General features: G+C 42.5%; 1 protein-coding gene across 1 annotated transcript in view; it reads right to left on the reverse strand.

Moving 5' to 3' along the window:
* Positions 1-1,445: 1,445 nt before the first annotated feature.
* apaf1 (apoptotic peptidase activating factor 1) overlaps positions 1,446-20,460 on the reverse strand; it is a 68,660-nt gene continuing 49,645 nt past the window's right edge. The window contains exon 27 of the mRNA XM_084161953.1: positions 1,446-3,588. Within this exon, the coding sequence (XP_084018079.1) occupies positions 3,442-3,588 (147 nt within the window). The 3' untranslated portion in view covers positions 1,446-3,441. The remainder of the gene's footprint in view (positions 3,589-20,460) is intronic.

Raw genomic sequence — 20,460 nt, forward strand, 5'->3', positions numbered from 1 at the left:
ATCTATGGATTTCATATTACATTTACATTCATATGACTGGGAATACAGATATGCATCTGTTGGTCACAGATACCTTAAAAAAAAGGTAATGGCGTGGATCAGAAAACCAGTCAGTATCTGGTGTGACCACCATTTGACTCATGCAGCGTGACATCTCCTTCGCATAGAGTTGATCAGGCTGTTGATTGTGGCCTGTGGATTGTTGTCCCACTCCTCTTTTAATAGCTGTGTAAAGTTGCTGGATATTGGCAGGAACTGGAACACGCTGTAGTACACGTCGATCCATCCCAAACATGCTTAATGGATGACATGTCTGGTGAGTATGCACATTTTCAGCTTCCAGGAATTGTGTACAGATCCTTGCGATATGGGGCTGTTCATTATCATGCTGAAACATCAGGTGATGGCAACAGATGAATGGCACGATAATGGGCCTCAGGATCTCGTCACGGTCTCTTTGTGCATTCAAATTGCCATTGATAAAATGCAATCGTGTTCGTTGTCCGTAGCTTATGCCTGCCCATACCACAACCAACATGGGGCACTCTGTTCACAACGTTGACATCAGCAAACCGCTCGGCCACACAACGCCATACATGCTGCCATCTGCCCGGTACAGTTGAAACTGGGATTCATCCGTGAAGAGCACTTCTCCAGCGTGCCATTGGCCATTGAAGGTGAGCATTTGCCCACTGAAGTAGGTTACGACGCCGAACTGCAGTCAGGTCAAGACCCTGGTGAGGACGACAAACACACATATGGAGCTTCTCTGAGACGGTATCTGACAGTTTGTGCAGAAATTCTTCGGTTGTGCAAAACCACAGTTTAATCAGCTGTCCGGGTGGATGGGCTCAGACGATCCCGCAGGTGAAGAAGTCGGTTGTGGAGGTCCCGGGCTGGCATGGTTACACGTGGTCTGCGGTTGTGAGGCCGGTAGGACGTACTGCCAAATTCTCTAAAACAACGTTGGAGGAGGCTTATGGTAGAGAAATGTACATTAAATTATCTGGCAACAGCTTTGGTGGACATTCCTGTAGTCAGTACACCAATTGCACGCTCCCTCAAAACTTGAGACATCTGTGGCATTGTGTTGTATGACAAAACTGCACATTTTAGAATGGCATTTCATTCTTCCCAGCACAAGGTGTACCTGTGTAATGATCATGCTGCTTAATCAGCTTCTTGATATGCAACACCTGTCAGGTGGATGGATAATCTTGGCAAAGGAGAAATGCTCACTAAAAGGGATGCAAACAAATTTGAGAGAAACAAGCTTTTTGTGCGAATGGAAATGTTCAGGGATGTTATATTACAGCTCATGAAACATGGGACCAACACTTTATGTTTGTATATTTTTGTTCAGTGTAGATCAAATACTAGCCTATGATCTGGATGGTGAACATCAAATGATTTAATTATGAATTAAGAGGAGTAAATATGCCAACTGCTGTCATAGAATGTTTTATTCTCTAAGGTATTATAAATTACACACCACCCACATTATTAATGTCCTGAGACCACCTCAAGACTTCACAGATTTGACTGACAGGGAGAGACCTCCTCTGCAGATTGACTTGCACACTGAGTTTAAAGCACCACTAGGTAACAGCACATGTTCTGACATATAAAAAACAAGGCCCAGTTTGAATCCTTTGAAAACACATCCTTCCTTTCAATAATCACAGATTTTAAATGACTCTGGATTGTAAGCCATGAAGTGGAAGCAATCAGTCAGCTATTCAAGCAACGATGGAAGGAAGGAAGCAAGGAAGGAAGGATACATTGTCAAAGTATTGGAACAAGGCCATATCCTTGATACAGGCCACAGGAGAAAAATCATAGTGCCTTCCTACAAAGCTCACTTGAGGGTGGCGCCGTAGTGATAAGAAAACATGTACAAATTTACGAAAGCAAGATATATACAATAAAAAAGGTATTGTACACAAAAAAAACAGGCTCGATTGATATAATTAGTGTATAAAATGTCCTAAGAAGTATTGAACTTGATGGTAAACATAGTCAACAGCTGGTATTCTGACAATAAATGCCTTTGGTCAAGGTTTGAATTATTCATTGGCTCTAGAAAGTAGGCTGAACCAATACAATTTTTTAATGCATTTATGGGGGTAACCTGATTTGTTGAGGACATTGCAAACCAGCCAGGTCACCTGTGATACAAGTCAGTATTCAACGTCCATCCATTTCTGAGGACGTCGGGAGATGACGTGGAAACCGGCCAGTAGGGGCAACAGAGAGCGCTGTTACCGTCAATTAGGTTTTGGTTTTGCTACGGGGTTGTGGACAGGGATGGCAGATGGGTGTAAGCATCTGCCTCTGATTCCAAAGGTTGCAAGTTTGAATCCAGCAATAGAAAGTTGTTTTTGATATTTTAGTTTTAAGCCTATCCCAAACCTTAACCCTAACCTTAACCATTCGGAGTTCATGCCTAACTTTAAGAATTTGGAGTAATGCCTGAACTTAACCTTAAACACATTGAAATTTGATGTTTGGAACATCTTTGAAATTTGACGTTTGAGAAACATGGATGAATGTCTAATTCTGACGTGAGACTGTGAGAACTGGTTGCCGCAATTTGTTTTACCATGCTGTGTGACGCTCCTCAGCCCGGCAAAAAAACAAAACAACGGTGGTGGGGCGGCTTCCCCACACTGCAGACTCCATCTTTAAGGCTTTAGTTAGGTTTAGACCTTTACATTTGTACATTTTAGTCAACAGGCTCTTATCCAGAGTGACTTACAGGAGCAATTAGGGTTAAGTGCGTTGCTGAAGGGCATAGACAGATTTTTCACCTAGTCGGATCGGGGATTCGAACCAGCAACCTTTTGGTTACTGGTCCAACGCTCTTAATCGCTAGGTTCCCTGCGCCCGAACTTCACAGGGAAAAATACATGTACTTTGTTTAAGACGACAGATAACATGGGAAATTCTTTCACTTTCACATTTGCATTGTGCCACTACATCAACAAAGCAAAAGACTCATTAGACACTTAGAAATACAGAAATGATTCACTGTGTTTGACAACATCACTATAGAATCACAACAGATAATGCTGGTGCATTTCATTATAGTATAGATTTTCCTAGTTAAAAAGAGCATAGAAAAATCTCTCCATATTGCATGCAATTTACCCCAGTGCAGTAAGAATCAAATGTATTTTTTCTAGCGTCCCCTGATTCAATAACAAAAGCATAATAGTTTTTTCAGGATATCAATTTTGTTGGGATTGTTTTGACTGTTATGGCAGGCAGAAGAAGGCAGAGCAGTAGAAATGATGTATTTTTTCCTTTAGCAGATCTCCTGTTCTTCACCTGCTCTGATCTGATCTAAACACGCAGGCTAGGCAGATGCCTAATGGACATTCAGATCAATGCAAGGAGAGGAGACGAGAGCTATTTAGACTATTGAGCTATGCCTCCCTCTCATTCCACCTTCTTCAGGATGTAGAGGATTCCGATGTTGTCGATGGTGACGAAGGTGGAGAAGTCAGGTGACACGTGGATCCTCTTCAGATTGGCTCCTGTCGGGTAGAAGGTCTGAAGGGCCTCCCCTTTCTCTACATTCCACCACTATGAGGGAGAGAGAGGGGGGGGGGGGGGGGGGAGAGTGAGAGGGTGAGAGAGAGATTTATCAGTTTAAATGTGGCTCTAAGCTCCCACCCGCAATAACATCTGCTAAATATGTGTATGTGACCAATAAAATTTGATTTGATTTGATGTACAGTACCCTGTAAGAGCACTTCTGATGAATAGATCAGTGATGCAGTTCTTGTCAGCCACACATACATACACACACACACACACACACACACACACACAGAGAGACACACACAGAGACACATATACAGACACAGCTTTGCTAACCGATTCTGTTTAATCGTCCCTGCTAAGCTGTCATTTTTCATTGAAGTTCCACCTCTCAGGAATCCACTATCAAAGACACCAAGTAAATCATATAAAGTGTGTGTGTGAGTGTATGTACACGAGGGATCTCAAACGGAGACATGGCAATCGTCCACATTTCCCAGAATAATATTCACTTCAAGCTCTTTTATCAAGCCAATGAAAACAGACAGTATCATCATGCCACTTATCTCCCTGCAGAACTTATTTCCACTTCCTCAATTCCAGTCATTAGTGGAAGGGAGAAACCTAGCAGCTTTTAAGACCCAGCTGCTATTGTGGGTCTGAGGAAAAACCAGGCCAAGTCAGACTGACCCAGCTGCTATTGTGGGTCTGAGGAAAAACCAGGCCAAATCAGACTTAGACCCAGCTGCTATTGTGGGTCTGAGGAAAAACCAGGCCAAATCAGACTTAGACCCAGCTGCTATTGTGGGTCTGAGGAAAAACCAGGCCAAATCAGACTCAGAGAGAGTGTGTGCAGCGTCAACTGTTGCAGTATTAGTAGTAGTAGCGGCAGATGCATTGTACCATCGTACTCGAGTACACACATACACACACATTCTCTCTCACACACACACACACACACACACGTACGCACAAAAACAACACACACTAACATTCATTATCATAGAAACTCCTCAAATGCACAAATTTACATTCCCCTGCAAGTACAGCTTGCTTTGTGTGTGTGTGTGTGTGTGTATCTGACTGTCTCCCACTCTCTACCCCCCTCTCTCTAGTCTATGAGTGTGAGGCCCATGCTGTGTAATGGCTCTCTGTACACTACAAACCTCTGTAGGGGTTTAGGCCACGGTCTCTGGAATACCAACACCACTGTGTGTGCAGTGTACGGAGCGGGCTGCAGTGAAGTGGGGTGACTGAGCTCCATAGGGCCTCACGCTGACTATTCTAGATCTATGAAGACTGAGGAATGGAGGCACTCATTAAAACAAATAGGAGGAACAACAGGATGTTTGTTTTGTCTTAATGAGGTATGCTTCTGTGGAGAACAGAGGGAGGGATGGAGGGAAGGAGAGATGGAGGGAAGGAGAGATGGAGAAGGTCCGGTAGGTGATTCCGTTTCAGATCCCTGCGTGTCACACACACACACACACACACACACACACACATACAGCTGTTACATAACCCTGCAACGACAACAAGACGAAGGTCTTCAATATTTAAGACCACTAAGACCTCTCTCTCTCTTTGTCTCTAAATTCATCTCTTTCTCTCCTTCTCTCATTTTATCCTCTCCCCCCTCCTTTCTTTCTCACTCCCTCCATCTCCATATAAATATTTGGAGAGAGAGAGGGGAGAGATAGACAGAAAGTGAGGGGAGTTAATAATAAATGTAACCCTGTACTGTAGCTGTAAATTTGCTGATTCTAATCCCAGGCTGGGCAATACAGATATGGACCCATGGATATAGATAGTTACTGCTTTCAGATGTTCCATACTGCCGTTGTCCTTGAGCAATGTTCTTAACCCTGGATAACTCTAGGTAGTGCTGCACTTGGAGTGGTGTGTGTGTGTGTGTGTGGTCTGCCTGTTGACAACAGAGAAGAAGGTTTCTGTAGTAAAAGAAAGTACTATTCTTCCTATTTGACAGCTTCTCGTGATGCAGGAGGCGATACCCCATATTGAGAGAGAGGGCGGGATGGAGGGAGGGAAGTGTGATTAAGTCTCTGAGGAAAGAAAAACAGCTCCATGGTGAAAATGCTCATTTCTTTCTACCACTTAGATAACCCTCACACACTGTATACCACCCACCCACACACACACACACACACAGATACACGCATGTACACACAAAAACTCCTAGTCTCTCAAACACTCATCAATCTCTCTTGTAAATATCCTTAGATCGAAAGACAACCAACAAGGGATTAGAATAAAGACAACCATCAAGGGATTAGAATAAAGACAACCATCAAGGGATTAGAATAAAGACAACCATCAAGGGATTAGAATAAAGACAACCATCAAGGGATTAGAATAAAGACAACCATCAAGGGATTAGAATAAAGACAACCATCAAGGGATTAGAATAAAGACAACCATCAAGGGATTAGAATAAAGACTACCATCAAGGGATTAGAATAAAGACAACCATCAAGGGATTAGAATAAAGACAACCATCAAGGGATTAGAATAAAGACAACCATCAAGGGATTAGAATAAAGACAACCATCAAGGGATTAGAATAAAGACAACCATCAAGGGATTAGAATAAAGACAACCATCAAGGGATTAGAATAAAGACAACCATCAAGGGATTAGAATAAAGACAACCAACAAGGGATTAGAAGAGACCGAATAAAGAAAGAGAATGAGATACACAATAGTGTGTGAGTTAGTGAGAGAGAGAAAATGAGTAGGAGAGGACATCACGCCACATCCTCCAAACTCCAACCTCTGAGAGAGAGAGAGAAGGGAGAGAGAGAGAAGAGAAGGGAGAGAGAGAGAGAGAAGGGAGAGAGAGAATGGAGAGAGAGAGAGAAGAGAGAGAGAGAGAGAGAGAGAGAGAGAGAGAGAGAGAGAGAGAGAGAGAGAGAGAGAGAGAGAGAGAGAGAGAGAGAGAGAGAGAGAGAGAGAGAGAGAGAGAGAGAGAGAGAGAATATGCTTCCTGTTAAAGGCGTCAGCATGCTTCAGTTCAGCTGGCGCCTAGCCGAACTGGGCTAGCCAAACCGAGTGTTCGGACCCTTGTTTTCAATTTTCGCCTAAAATGACATACCCAAATCTAACTGCCTGTAGCTCAGGACCTGAAGCAAGGATATGCATATTCTTGATAACCATTTGAAAGGAAACACTTTGAAGTTTGTGGAAATGTGAAATTAATGTAGGAGAATATAACACATTAGATCTGGTAAACGATAATACAAACCAAAAAACATGCGTTTTCTATTTTTTAGTTTTTTCAACATCTTTGAAATGCAAGAGAAAGGTCACAATACAATAGTGCAGTTTAGGCGCAATATAGATTTTGGCCACTAGATGGAAGCAGTTTGTGTGCAAAGTTTCAGATTGATCCAGTGAAGCATTGCAATACTGAACTATTTTGTATCAAGTCTGCCCAAATGTGCCATTGGTTGATAGATTTTCAAGTACATAACTATAGAGAACATACAAAAAGGATATGGTAATACAAAATGTAAGTTTACACACTCCCAGGAATGTCATACATGATGGATCATTAGCTTATACACTAATTTTCACACATCTGGCCAGGTGTGGTGGGTGTGGAGCCAGAGACAGCAAGGGTTCAAACTGTAGAACCCAGTTCCTACATTTGAATATAAAAATGGATTTTATCAAACAAAACAATGCTATATTTTATCTCTGGGACCCTCAGGATGACAAATCAGAGCAAGATTACTGAATGTAAGTACATTATTTACCTTCAGAGGTGAATGTATCAAACCAGTTGCCGTGATAATTTTGTTGTTGTTTTGCACTCTTCTCAAACAATAGCATGGTATTTTTTCACTGTAATAGCTACTGTAAATTGGACAGTGCAGTTAGATTAACAAGAATTTAAGCATTCTGCCCAGATAAGACATGTCAATGTCAACAGTCATGCTAATCACATTAGTGCACGTTAGCTCAACCGTCCCATATACGGGACACCGATCCCGTAGTGGTTAAAAGACCTTTGCTTGAAAAACGAGAAAAAAGCAGCAATAGCACTGTTTGTCCATTTTGAGACACTTCCTCAAAATAGTCCGGTTTATTCTAAGATAACTCAAGAAATCTGTCATTAATTTTGACGTTTTTGCCGAATAGATCTTAGTTGTGCAATTTTACATCTAACTAAGATGTTTGGTGCAGTATATTTCAATGAAACAATGTGCATGAAAACGAGTCGTCTCTCATTGAATGACAACAAAGACTTCATTGAAGAATCCCTACTGTTGATCAATCACCAACGAAGGGGCGTAGACTTTGGCTTCGAATCTCAGCTTGCCTCCAGAAAAAAATGTGTGTGCCCGAACAGCCGAAAAAATCCTCACCGAAGTCCAAAACGAACAAAAACATCATCAAATGTCGTCATAATACACTACCAGTCAAATGTTTTAGAACACCTACTCATTCAAGGGTTTTTCTTAATTTTTACTATTTTCTACATTGTAGAAAAACACATATGGAATCATGTAGTAACCAAACAAGTGTTAAACAAATAAAAACATATTTTAGATTTTAGATTCTTCAAATAGCCACCCTTTGCTTTGATGATAGCTTTGCACACTCTTGGCATTCTCAACCAGCTTCATGAGGTAGTCAACTGGAATGGATTTCAATTAACAGGTGTGTTTTCTTAAAAGTTAATTTGTGGAATTTCTTTCCTTCTTAATGCGTTTGAGCCAATCAGTTGTGTTGTGACAAGGTAGGGGGGGTTTACAGAAGATAGTCCTATTTGGTAAAAGACCAAGTCCATATTATGGCAAGAACAGCTCAAATAAGCAAAGAGAAACGACAGTCCATCATTACTTTAAGACAGTCAATACAGAACATTTCAAGAACTTTGAAAGGTTCTTCAACTGCAGTCGCAAAAACCATCCAGCGCTATGATGAAACTGGCTCTCATGAGGACCGCCACAGGAATTGAAGACCCAGAGTTACCTCTGCTGCAGAGGATAAGTTCAATAGAGTTACCAGCCTCAGAAATTGCAGCCCAAATAAATGCTTCACAGAGTTCAAGTAACAGACACATCTCAACATCAACTGTTCAGAGGAGACTGCGTGAATCAGGCCTTCATGGTCAAATTGCTGCAAAGAAACCACTACTAAAGGACACCAATAAGAAGAAGAGACTTGCTTGGTTCCAGAAACACGAGCAATGGACATTAGACCGGTGGAAATGTGTCCTTTGGTCTGGATTCTTAAATGGAGATGTTTGGTTCCAACCACCGTGTCTTTGTGAGATGCGGTGTGGGTGAACGGATGATCTCCGCATGTGTAGTTCCCACTGTAAAGCATGGAGGAGGAGGTATTATGGTGTGGGGGTGCTTTGCTGGTGACACTGTCTGTGATTTATTTAGAATTCAAGGGACACTTAACCAGCATGGATACCACAGCATTCTGCAGTGATACGCCATCCCATCTGGTTTGGGCTTAGTGGGACTATCATTTGTTTTTCAACAGGACAATGACCCAACACACCTCCAGGCTGTGTAAGGGCTATTTTACCAAGAAGGAGAGTGATGGAGTGCTGCATCAGATGACCTGGCCTCCACAATCCCCCGACCTCAACCCAATTGAGATGGTTTGGGATGAGTCGGAGCGCAGAGTGAAGGAAAAGCAGCCAACAAGTGCTCAGCATATGTGGGAACTCCTTCAAGACATTTGGAAAAGCATTCTAGGTGAAGCTGGTTGAGAGAATGCCAAGAGTGTGCAAAGCTGTCATCAAGGCAAAGGGTGGCTATTTGAAGAATCTCAAATATAAAATATATTTTGATATGTTGAAACACTTTTTTGGTTACTACATGATTCCATGTGTTATTTAATAGTTGTGATGTCTTCACTATTATTCTACAATGTAGAAAATAGTAAAAATAAAGAATAACCCTTGAATGAGTAGGTGTTCTAAAACTTTTGACCAGTAGTGTATATGCACAAACTCTACCGAATGGCTGGGACGCATGCGGACGTCTTAACACCTTGCCACACAAAATATAGATGCTGGGGACAGTGTGTACATGTGGGGAGTACATGATGCGGGGGAGGACAGGGGCAAGGGAGGGAACGAACAGGACAGGGACACTGTACTTCAAGTACAAACAGAAACATACTGTACACAGCTCACACACTGATTACACACACACAAACTCTACAAGAGGAGCCTTATTTGACAAAGGTCTAATGACTCCCAAGAGAATACTGCAGCACAAGACATGGACTGTGTGTGTGTCCTTCATAAGAGCAGATGGTGCTGCTGATATGAACAGTATTACTGTGCTGCAATTTATTTATGATGGTGTTAGCGAAGCAGAAAGATGCAATGTCCTGGTGTGTGTGTGCACTATAAGCTGTGTTTGTGTTCGCGTGCGTGTGTTTGTAAATTGTGTGTGTGTGTGTGTTTGTGCCATCTTGAGTTCTCATAAGTTATAAAACTTTCCAATCCAACAGCACAGCTTGCTGTCCCCTCCTGCCAAGTCTTCTAAAATTAACACTGATGGTGATGATAATATCTGCATGGATATACTAATATAGAATAACAACCAGTCTAACGCACACACACACACACTCACACACACACACAGAGATTAAATGTGTTAGTATACACCTTCGCCAAATACATTTAAATACAGTTTTTCACAATTCCTGACATTTAATCCTAGTAAAAATTCACTGTCTTAGGTCAGTTAGGATCACCACTTTATTTTAAGAATGTGAAATGTCAGAATAATAGTAGAGAAAATGATTTATTTCAGCTTTTATTTCTTTCATCACATTCCCAGTGGGTCAGAAGTTTACATACACTCAATTAGTATTTGGTAGCATTGCCTTTAAATTGTTTAACTTAGGTCAAACGTTTCGGGTAGACTTCCACAAGCTTCCCACAATAAGTTGGGTGAATGTTGGCCCATTCCTCCTGACAGAGCTGGTCTAACTGAGTCAGGTTTGTAGGCCTCCTTGCTCGCACATGCTTTTTCACAGATTTTCTATAGGATTGAGGTCAGGGCTTTGTGATGGCCACTCCAATACCTTGACTTTGTTGTCCTTAAGCCATTTTGCCACAACTTTGGAAGTATGCTTGGGGTCATTGTCCATTTGGAAGACCCATTTGTGACCAAGCTTTAACTTCCTGTCTTGAGATGTTGCTTCAATATATCCACATCATTTTCCTCATGATGCCATTTATTTTGTGAAGTGCACCAGTCCCTCCTGCAGCAAAGCACCCCCACAGCATGATGCTGCCACCCCCGTGCTTCACGGTTGGGATTGTGTTCTTCGGCTTGCAAGATCCCCCTTTTTCCTCCAAACATAACGATGGTCATTATGGCCAAACAGTTCTATTTTAGTTTCATCAGACCAGAGGACATTTCTCCAAAAAGTACGATCTTTGTCCCCATGTGCAGTTGCAAACCGTAGTCTGGCTTTTTTATGGGGGTTTTGGAGCAGTGGCTTCTTCCTTGCTGAGCGGCTTTTCAGGTTATGTCGATATTGGACTCGTTTTACTGTGGATATAGATACTTTTGTACCTGTTTCCTCAAGCATATTCACAAGGTCCTTTGCTGTTGTTCTGGGATTGTTTTGCACTTTTCGCACCAAAGTACATTCATCTCTAGTAGACAGAATGCGTTTCCTTCCTGAGCGTTATGATGACTGCGTGGTCCCATGGTGTTTATACTTGCGTACTATTGTTTGTACAGATGAACGTGGTACCTTCAAGCATTTGGAAATTGCTCCCAAGGATGAACCAGACTTGTGGAGGTCTTGGCTGATTTCTTTTGATTATCCCATGATGTCAAGCAAAGAGGCACTGAGTTTGAAGGTAGGCCTTGAAATACATCCACAAGTACACCTCCAATTGACTCAAATTATGTCAATTAGCCTATCAGAAGCTTCTAAAGCCATGACATCATTTTCTGGAATTTTCCAAGCTGTTTAAAGGCACAGTCAACTTAGTGTATGTAAACTTCTGACCCACTGGAATTGTGATACAGTAAATTATAAGTGAAATAATCTGTCTGTAAACAATTGTTGGAAAAATTACTTGTGTCATGCACAAAGTAGATGTCCTAACCGACTTGCCAAAACTATAGTTTGTTAACAAGAAATGTGTGGAGTGGTTGAAAAACGAGTTTGAATGACTCCAACCTAAGTGTATGTAAACTTCCGACTTCAACTGTATGTATGTGTATATTTTGAATATTAGCTTATGCTAGAGTGCATACAGGATGCTAGAATGAGCCTGTGTGGTTCAGTATGTGAGTATGCAGGCTTGTATACTGCACGTATGCTTGTGTGTATATACGTATAGACAGAAGCGTAATCCAATGTGTGTGTGTGTGTGTGTGTGTAGAAACAACCGTAACCCAGTGCACTGGAATAAACTGGCTGTGACATGTGCTTGCAGCTTTTGCAGAGCTGAGCAGGTCTGTCTATTGAAGCTGTCCTGGGAAACACTCACTTACATGATATAGAAACACAACCTGCTTAGCCCAGTCACAACACAACTGGGTGTGTGAGTGTGAGTGTGAGAGTGTGTGTGTGTGTGTGTGTGTGTGTGTGTGTGTGTGTGTGTGTGTGTGTGTGTGTGTGTGTGTGTGTGTGTGTGTGTGTGTGTGTGTGTGTGAGTGAGTGAGTGAGTGAGTGAGTGAGTGAGTGAGTGAGTGAGTGAGTGAGTGAGTGAGTGAGAGAGAGAGAGAGAGAGAGAGAGACGGACGGACGGACGGACGGGAGAAGAGAGAAATAGAGAAAGAGTGAGAAAGAGAGAGGGGGGGGTGTTTGTATTGTGTGAGCAATTTATCTTAAGCGAGCACAAACAGCTCAGACAAAGTGTCCATAGATGATGGGTACAGTTCACTTGCTTTTTTCAACTCTTACAGGCTTTGGGACAAGGTAGATACAGAAAAGGAGATGGAGGGAGAGAGATCATCAAATAAAAGGTGAGAGAACTGTGTGTGTACTAGGTGAATACCAGTACACTGTAAGCCTATGTACACAGTATACAAAACATTAAGAACACCTTTCCTAATATTGAGTTGCACCACCCCCTTTTTGCACTCAGAACAGCCTCAATTCATCGGGACATGGACTCTACAAGGTGTTGAAAGCGTTCCACAGGGATGCTGGCCCATGTTGACTCCAATGCTTCCCACAGTTGTGTCAAGTTGGCAGGATGTCCTTTGGTTTTGGACCATTTTTGATACACACGGGAAAGTGTTGAGCGTGAAAACCCAGCAGCGTTGCAGTTCTTGACACAAACCTGTGCGCCTGGCACCTACTACCATACCCCGTTCAAAGGCACTTAAATCTTTTGTCTTGCCCATTCACCCTCTGAATGGCACACATACACAATCCATGTCTCAATTGTCTCAAGGCTTTAAAATCCTTCTTTAACCTGTCTCCTCCCCTTCATCTACACTGATTGAAGTGGATTTAACAAGTGACATCAATAAGGGATCATTCCCCTGGATTCACCTGGTCAGTCTATGTCATGGAACGCGCAGATGTTCTTAAATGCTTTGTACACTCAGTGTATGTATGTCAGTGCCAGTGTGTGTGTGTGTGTGTACCCAGGACCAATCGGAGAGAGAGGGAAACACTGTCTGACACAATGGCTGCATTATTCAACAAAGGCTCCGCCCATTGAAATATTGAGGCACAGTTAATCCTTTAACTCCTCCCCTCCTTCCATCTCTCTCTCTCTATTGTTCTCTCAGTCTTCCTCTTTCTTCCAGTCTCATTCTTTCTTGCCCTCTATCTGTCTGACTCATTTTTTCCCCCTCTCTCTCGCTCTCTCTCTCTAAGGATGGCATTGTCTGAATTTCTATATGCATATGTACTCTCTGTGTCCTGGCAAGACCGTGTGTGTCTGTGTATGTACATTGGGTACTGGCATGCGTGTTTCTCTGTGTGTGTGTGTCTGCGTGTGTGTGTCTGCATGTGTGTGTCTGCTTATTTCTCTCCTCTCTCTACCGTTCCCTCTCTTCCCTCCTCCTCTTCCACATCTTGCCTCTCTCTTTCTCTCCACCATCTCATCCCGGGGTGTAAGGTATAACATGCCCCCTCTCTCTCCCCCACAGCCAAAGACAATTAACCCAGGTTTAATGAGAGGAGCAGGGGAACAACAGGCTTTGGGGAGGATAAATATTTCACTACATGTTGTGTTTACGCCATGAGCCTGAGAAGGAGAGGAAGTACTGTAGCTAGGCCAAACTCAGGCCTGCGAACCAAATGGCACCCTATTCCCTTTATAGTGCACTGCTTGGATAGGGCTCTGGTCAAAAGTAGTGCACTATAAACGGGATAGGGTACCTTTTGGGACGTAGTAAAGGCTGAACAAGGCTAGATCACGGCTCTAGCTAAAGAATACTTTATTAGTTCATACGAGACAGAAATTAGTCTTCTGCTTTTACCCCACCGAACAACGGCTTCATCGCTGCTTGAAGAAAGATCTGTCTCTGTCTGTCTGTTAGAGACTGACTATCTGCACTCCTAAACTACCAGTAATTTTGTACTTAATATATTATGCTTTATACATTAGGACGTATGTGTGTGTGTCTGTGTGTGTGTTTGTGTGTGTGTACACGCAAACACACATTAATTTGGAGAAGCTGGAGCAGAGGGCAGCCGCAGCACAGCGACCAATGAGCAGTTTGGGGGGTTAAGGTCCTTACTCAAGGGAACATTGACAGTAGCTGGCTCTTTCAAAGACAGAGATGTAGCTTTGGATCTTGGAATGAGAAAAATGTGAACACACAAATTGTTATAATAACTGTACGGTGTCTGATTGTAATTCTATCTGAAATACACAATTAATTTATACAAAAACAAAACCTCATAAACAACTAAATCACATAAACACCCACCCCAAACCCACATACAGTGAGGGAAAAAAGTATTTGATCCCCTGCTGATTTTGTACGTTTGTCCACTGACAAAGAAATGATCAGTCTATAATTTTTATGGTAGGTTTATTTGAACAGTGAGAGACAGAATAACAACAAAAAAATCCAGAAAAACGCATGTCAAAAATGTTATAAATTGATTTGCATTTTAATGAGGGAAATAAGTATTTGACCCCCTCTCAATCAGAAAGATTTCTGGCTCCCAGGTGTCTTTTATACAGGTAACGAGCTGAGATTAGGAGCACACTCTTAAAGGGAGTACTCCTAATCTCAGCTTGTTACCTGTATAAAAGACACCTGTCCACAGAAGCAATCAATCAATCAGATTCCAAACTCTCCACCATGGCCAAGACAAAAGAGATCTCCAAGGATGTCAGGGACAAGATTGTAGACCTACACAAGGCTGGAATGGGCTACAAGACCATCGCCAAGCAGCTTGGTGAGAAGGTGACAACAGTTGGTGCGATTATTCGCAAATGGAAGAAACACAAAATAACTGTCAATCTCCCTCGGCCTGGGGCTCCATGCAAGATCTCACCTCGTGGAGTTGCAATGATCATGAGAACGGTGAGGAATCAGCCCAGAACTACACGGGAGGATCTTGTCAATGATCTCAAGGCAGCTGGGACCATAGTCACCAAGAAAACAATTGGTAACACACTACGCCGTGAAGGACTGAAATCATGCAGCGCCCGCAAGGTCCCCCTGCTCAAGAAAGCACATATACAGGGCCGTCTGAAGTTTGCCAATGAACATCTGAATGATTCAGAGGAGAACTGGGTGAAAGTGTTGTGGTCAGATGAGACCAAAATCGAGCTCTTTGGCATCAACTCAACTCGCTGTGTTTGGAGGAGGAGGAAAGCTGCCTATGACCCCAAGAACACCATCCCCACCGTCAAACATGGAGGTGGAAAATTATGCTTTGGGGGTGTTTTTCTGCTAAGGGGACAGGACAACTTCACCGCATCAAAGGGACGATGGACGGGGCCATGTACCATCAAATCTTGGGTGAGAACCTCCTTCCCTCAGCCAGGGCATTGAAAATGCGTCGTGGATGGGTATTCCAGCATGACAATGACCCAAAACACACGGCCAAGGCAACAAAGGAGTGGCTCAAGAAGAAGCACATTAAGGTCCTGGAGTGGCCTAGCCAGTCTCCAGACCTTAATCCCATAGAAGATCTGTGGAGGGAGCTGAAGGTTCGAGTTGCCAAAAGTCAGCCTCGAAACCTTAATGACTTGGAGAAGACCTGCAAAGAGGAGTGGAACAAAATCCCTCCTGAGATGTGTGCAAACCTGGTGGCCAACTACAAGAAACGTCTGACCTCTGTGATTGCCAACAAGGGTTTTGCCACCAAGTACTAAGTCATGTTTTGCAGAGGGGTCAAATACTTATTTCCCTCATTAAAATGCAAATCAATTTATAACATTTTTGACATGCGTTTTTCTGGATTTTGTTGTTGTTATTCTGTCTCTCACTGTTAAAATAAACCTACCATTAAAATGATAGACTGATCATGTCTTTGTCAGTGGGTAAACGTACAAAATCTGCAGGGGATCAAATACTTTTTTCCCTCACTGTATACACAAAGCCACCACATAGCACAGAACTCTGATTTAAAGTATGTGATGTGACAGGTAGCGTGTCTCTCCGTCTGTCTGTCTGTGTAGGTATTTTTAGAAGCATGTCTCTGCTCTCAGTGTGGAGTGTGGTATGGCTCTCCTGCAGCTTCTCTGTTGGGTAGTATCACTACTTGGTGTTATGGCTGGGGAGGCCTTGATCAAAGAAGCAACAGACATACACTGACAAGGTTCTCTCCAACTGACTCACTCCACCATGTCTTATCGAATGACTTAATCCAATCTATTTACCGACATAGATTATTGTGTAAGAGTGCTGTATCTACAAGCATTAGAAAATGCACCGTTGTCATAGGAAGGTAACTGAGAGGCTTTTTATTACTAAACTAGGTGTTTGTGACGTTATCAAGAGACTTGAACGGACCAATCAGCACAACATCGACATAATATACGTTTCTCGTCCAATATTGTTAGCCGACTGACTATTAAACATTATTAACAGGATTTCAGCAACTGAACGAGATATTTACAGATGGATTATTTAGCTTTATGGTGGACACAGATCACACAATTTACCTCCATCTCTCTCTCCCTTTCTAACTCTCACCCTTTCTTTTCTATGATTCTCTCCCTCACTCCCACATTAACGTACTCTCATTATTTTCTCCCCCTTTCCACCTCTCCAGGGGAAGGTCATATTAACCTTGACTCACTCTCTCTCTCTCTCCCTCCCTCCCTGGCCGCCTGGGTCTTGTTAGCACACACTTAACAACCATAACGCAGAGAAAGAAAGAAAGAAAGGAAAGAGAGAGAGAGAAAAGAGAGAGTGAGAGAAAAAAAAGAGAGAGAGAGAACCAGAAAGCTCTCATATTCGACCCAATTCTTACCCCTGTTCAACAGCTTATGATGGAAGGAGAGAGATTGAGATGGAGAGAGAGGGGTTCCAATGGGAAGATGAAAAGTGAAAGAAACTGAGAATGAACGCCAAAGAGAAAAGGGGAGGGAGAGACAGACAGAGAGAGAGAGAGACACAACGTGAGCGAGTAAAAGAAAGAGAGAGAGATGGAGAGAGAGAGATAGAGATACCATCAAGAGGAGAGCGTGAGAGACGTCCTATCGAGACGGAGCAACAACCACAAATGTGAAAAGGTAAGATAAGATTGGATGTCTTCTCTTGGTCTTCAATCACCCAGAGAAGAGAAGTGAGGTCTGACAACACTACTGACAGGCAACCGCCTTCATCTAAACTCCTCACATCCATCTACGTATGTGTGTGTTTGGAGACGCATGTGTGTGTGTCTGTGTGTGTGTACGTGTGTGTGTGTGTTTGGAGACATATGTGTGTGTGTCTCTGTGTGTGTGTATGTCTGTACACGTGTGTGTCGGTGCACGATTAATGTGAAAGAGAGAGTGAGAGAGTACCTAGGGGAATGAAGATTAAATAAGGATGGTATGAGATCTGAGGATATGTTTGATAAATGTGGGTATATTGAAAGAACAGAACATACAGTGCCTTCAGAAAGCAGTCATACCTCTTGACTTATTCAACATTTTGTTGTGTTACAGCCTGAATTCAAAACTGATTAATTATTTGTTTTTCTCTCACCCATCTACACACAATACCCCACAATGACAAAGTGAAAACATGTTTTTAGAAATGTTAGCAAATTTATTGAAAATGAAATAGACATTTCTAATTTACATAAATATTCACACCCCTGAGTCAGTACTTTGTAGAATCCCCTTTGGCAGCGATTACAGCTGTGAGTCTTTAAGAGCTTTCCACACCTGGATTGTGCAACATTTGCCCATTATTCTTAAAAAAATTATTTAAGCTCTGTCAAATAGGTTGTTGATTATTGATAGACAACCATTTTCAGGTCTTGCCATAGATTTAAGTCAAAACTGTAACTCGCCATTCAGGAACATTCACTGTCTTCTTGGTAAGCAACTCTAGTGTAGATTTGGCCTTGTGTTTTAGGTTATTGTCCTGCTGAAAGGTGAATTCATCTCCCAGAGTCTGGTGGAAAGCAGACTGAACCAGGTTTTCCTCTAGGATTTTGCCTGTGCTTAGCTCCATTTAGTTTCATTTTTATCCTGAAAAACTCCCTAGTCCTTAATGATTACAAGCATACCCATAACATGATGCAGCCACCACTATGCTTGAAGTGGTGGAGAGTGGTGCTCAGTGGCGCCCCGTCATTCAGGGCATGTTATTTTGGCATTAATTCATGTCACATATCAGTTTGCAAACAATGTACAAAAATTGATATATTGAGTTAATAAAGCCGCATACAAACATGGTCTCTTTCTTGAGTAAGGCAGCTCCAAAATGCAGGTGTTTCAGCCTAGCTCAGTGCTTTCTGTGGTGGAGGGATAGCCAGCAGAAAAGGCGTTGGTAATCTTCTTTAGTTGTGCCGTGATTGGCTCAGTGTTCTGTCACTCATGGGAACACTACGTCACCGCAGAATCTACAGGGGGTGCATCTCAATATTAGGAAGGTGCTCCTAATGTTTTGTACACTCAGTGTATTTGGGTATATTGAGTGAATAGAACATACAGTGTATACCCACATACAGTGAGGGAAAAAAGTATTTGATCCCCTGCTGATTTTGTACGTTTGCCCACTGACAAAGAAATGATCAGTCTATCATTTTAATGGTAGGTTTATTTGAACAGTGAGAGACAGAATAACAACAAAAAAATCCAGAAAAAATGTCTAAAAATGTTTAATGAGGGAAATAAGTATTTGACCCCCTCTCAATCAGAAAGATTTCTGGCTCCCAGGTGTCTTTTATACAGGTAACGAGCTGAGATTAGGAGCACATTCTTAAAGGGAGTGCTCCTATTCTCAGCTTGTTACCTGTATAAAAGACACCTGTCCACAGAAGCAATCAATCAATCAGATTCCAAACTCTCCACCATGGCCAAGACCAAAGAGCTCTCCAAGGATGTCAGGGACAAGATTGTAGACCTACACAAGGCTGGAATGGGCTACAAGACCATCGCCAAGCAGCTTGGTGAGAAGGTGACAACAGTTGGTGTGATTATTCGCAAATGGAAGAAACACAAAATAACTGTCATTCTCCCTCGGCCTGGGGCTCCATGCAAGATCTCACCTCGTGGAGTTGCAATGATCGTGAGAACTGTGAGGAATCAGCCCAGAACTACACGGGAGGATCTGATCAATGATGTCAAGGCAGCTGGGACCATAGTCACCAAGAAATCAATTGGTAACACACTACGCCGTGAAGGACTGAAATCCTGCAGCGCCCGCAAGGTCCCCCTGCTCAAGAAAGCACATATATAGGCCCGTCTGAAGTTTGCCAATGAACATCTGAATGATTCAGAGGAGAACTGGGTGAAAGTGTTGTGGTCAGATGAGACCAAAATCGAGCTCTTTGGCATCAACTCAACTCGCCATATTTGGAGGAGGAGGAATGCTGCCTATGACCACAAGAACACCATCCCCACCGTCAAACATGGAGGTGGAAACATTATGCTTTGGGGGTGTTTTCCTGCTAAGGGGACAGGACAACTTCACCGCATCAAAGGGACGATGGATGGGGCCATGTACCGTCAAATCTTGGGTGAGAACCTCCTTCCCTCAGCCAGGGCATTGAAAATGGGTTGTGGATGGGTATTCCAGCATGACAATGACCCATAACACACGGCCAAGGCAACAAAGGAGTGGCTCAAGAAGAAGCACATTAAGGTCCTGGAGTGGCCTAGCCAGTCTCCAGACCTTAATCCCATAGAAAATATGTGGAGGGAGCTGAAGGTTCGAGTTGCCAAACGTCAGGCTCGAAACCTTAATGACTTGGAGAAGATCTGCAAAGAGGAGTGGGACAAAATCCCTCCTGAGATGTGTGCAAACCTGGTGGCCAACTACAAGAAACGTCTGACCTCTGTGATTGCCAACAAGGGTTTTGCCACCAAGTACTAGGTCATGTTTTGCAGAGGGGTCAAATACTTATTTCCCTCATTAAAATGCAAATCAATTAAAATTAAAATTATAGACTGATTATGTCTTTGTCAGTGGGCAAACGTACAAAATCAGCAGGGGATCAAATACTTTTATGTTCTGCTGCCAAAGGTGTTTCTAACATGTATGGAATCAGGGAGCTGAATACTTATGCAACTAATATATTTCATTTCTTTTTTATTAATCTTTAAAAAAGTATTTTTTTAAATGATTCCACTTTGACATTAGAGTATTTTGTGTAGATTGCTGACAAAAAATGAAAATTAAATCCATTTTAATCCCACTTCGTAACACAATAAAATGTGAAGAGATCCAAGAGGTCTGAATACTTTTGCAAGGCACTGTATGTTGGTATATTGAGATAATTCAACATTCTATTCCCTTGCATTAGTCT

This window comes from Coregonus lavaretus (genome assembly GCF_964263955.1).
Source record: "Coregonus lavaretus genome assembly, chromosome: 5".
In the NCBI taxonomy this organism is placed as follows: Eukaryota; Metazoa; Chordata; class Actinopteri; order Salmoniformes; family Salmonidae; genus Coregonus; species Coregonus lavaretus.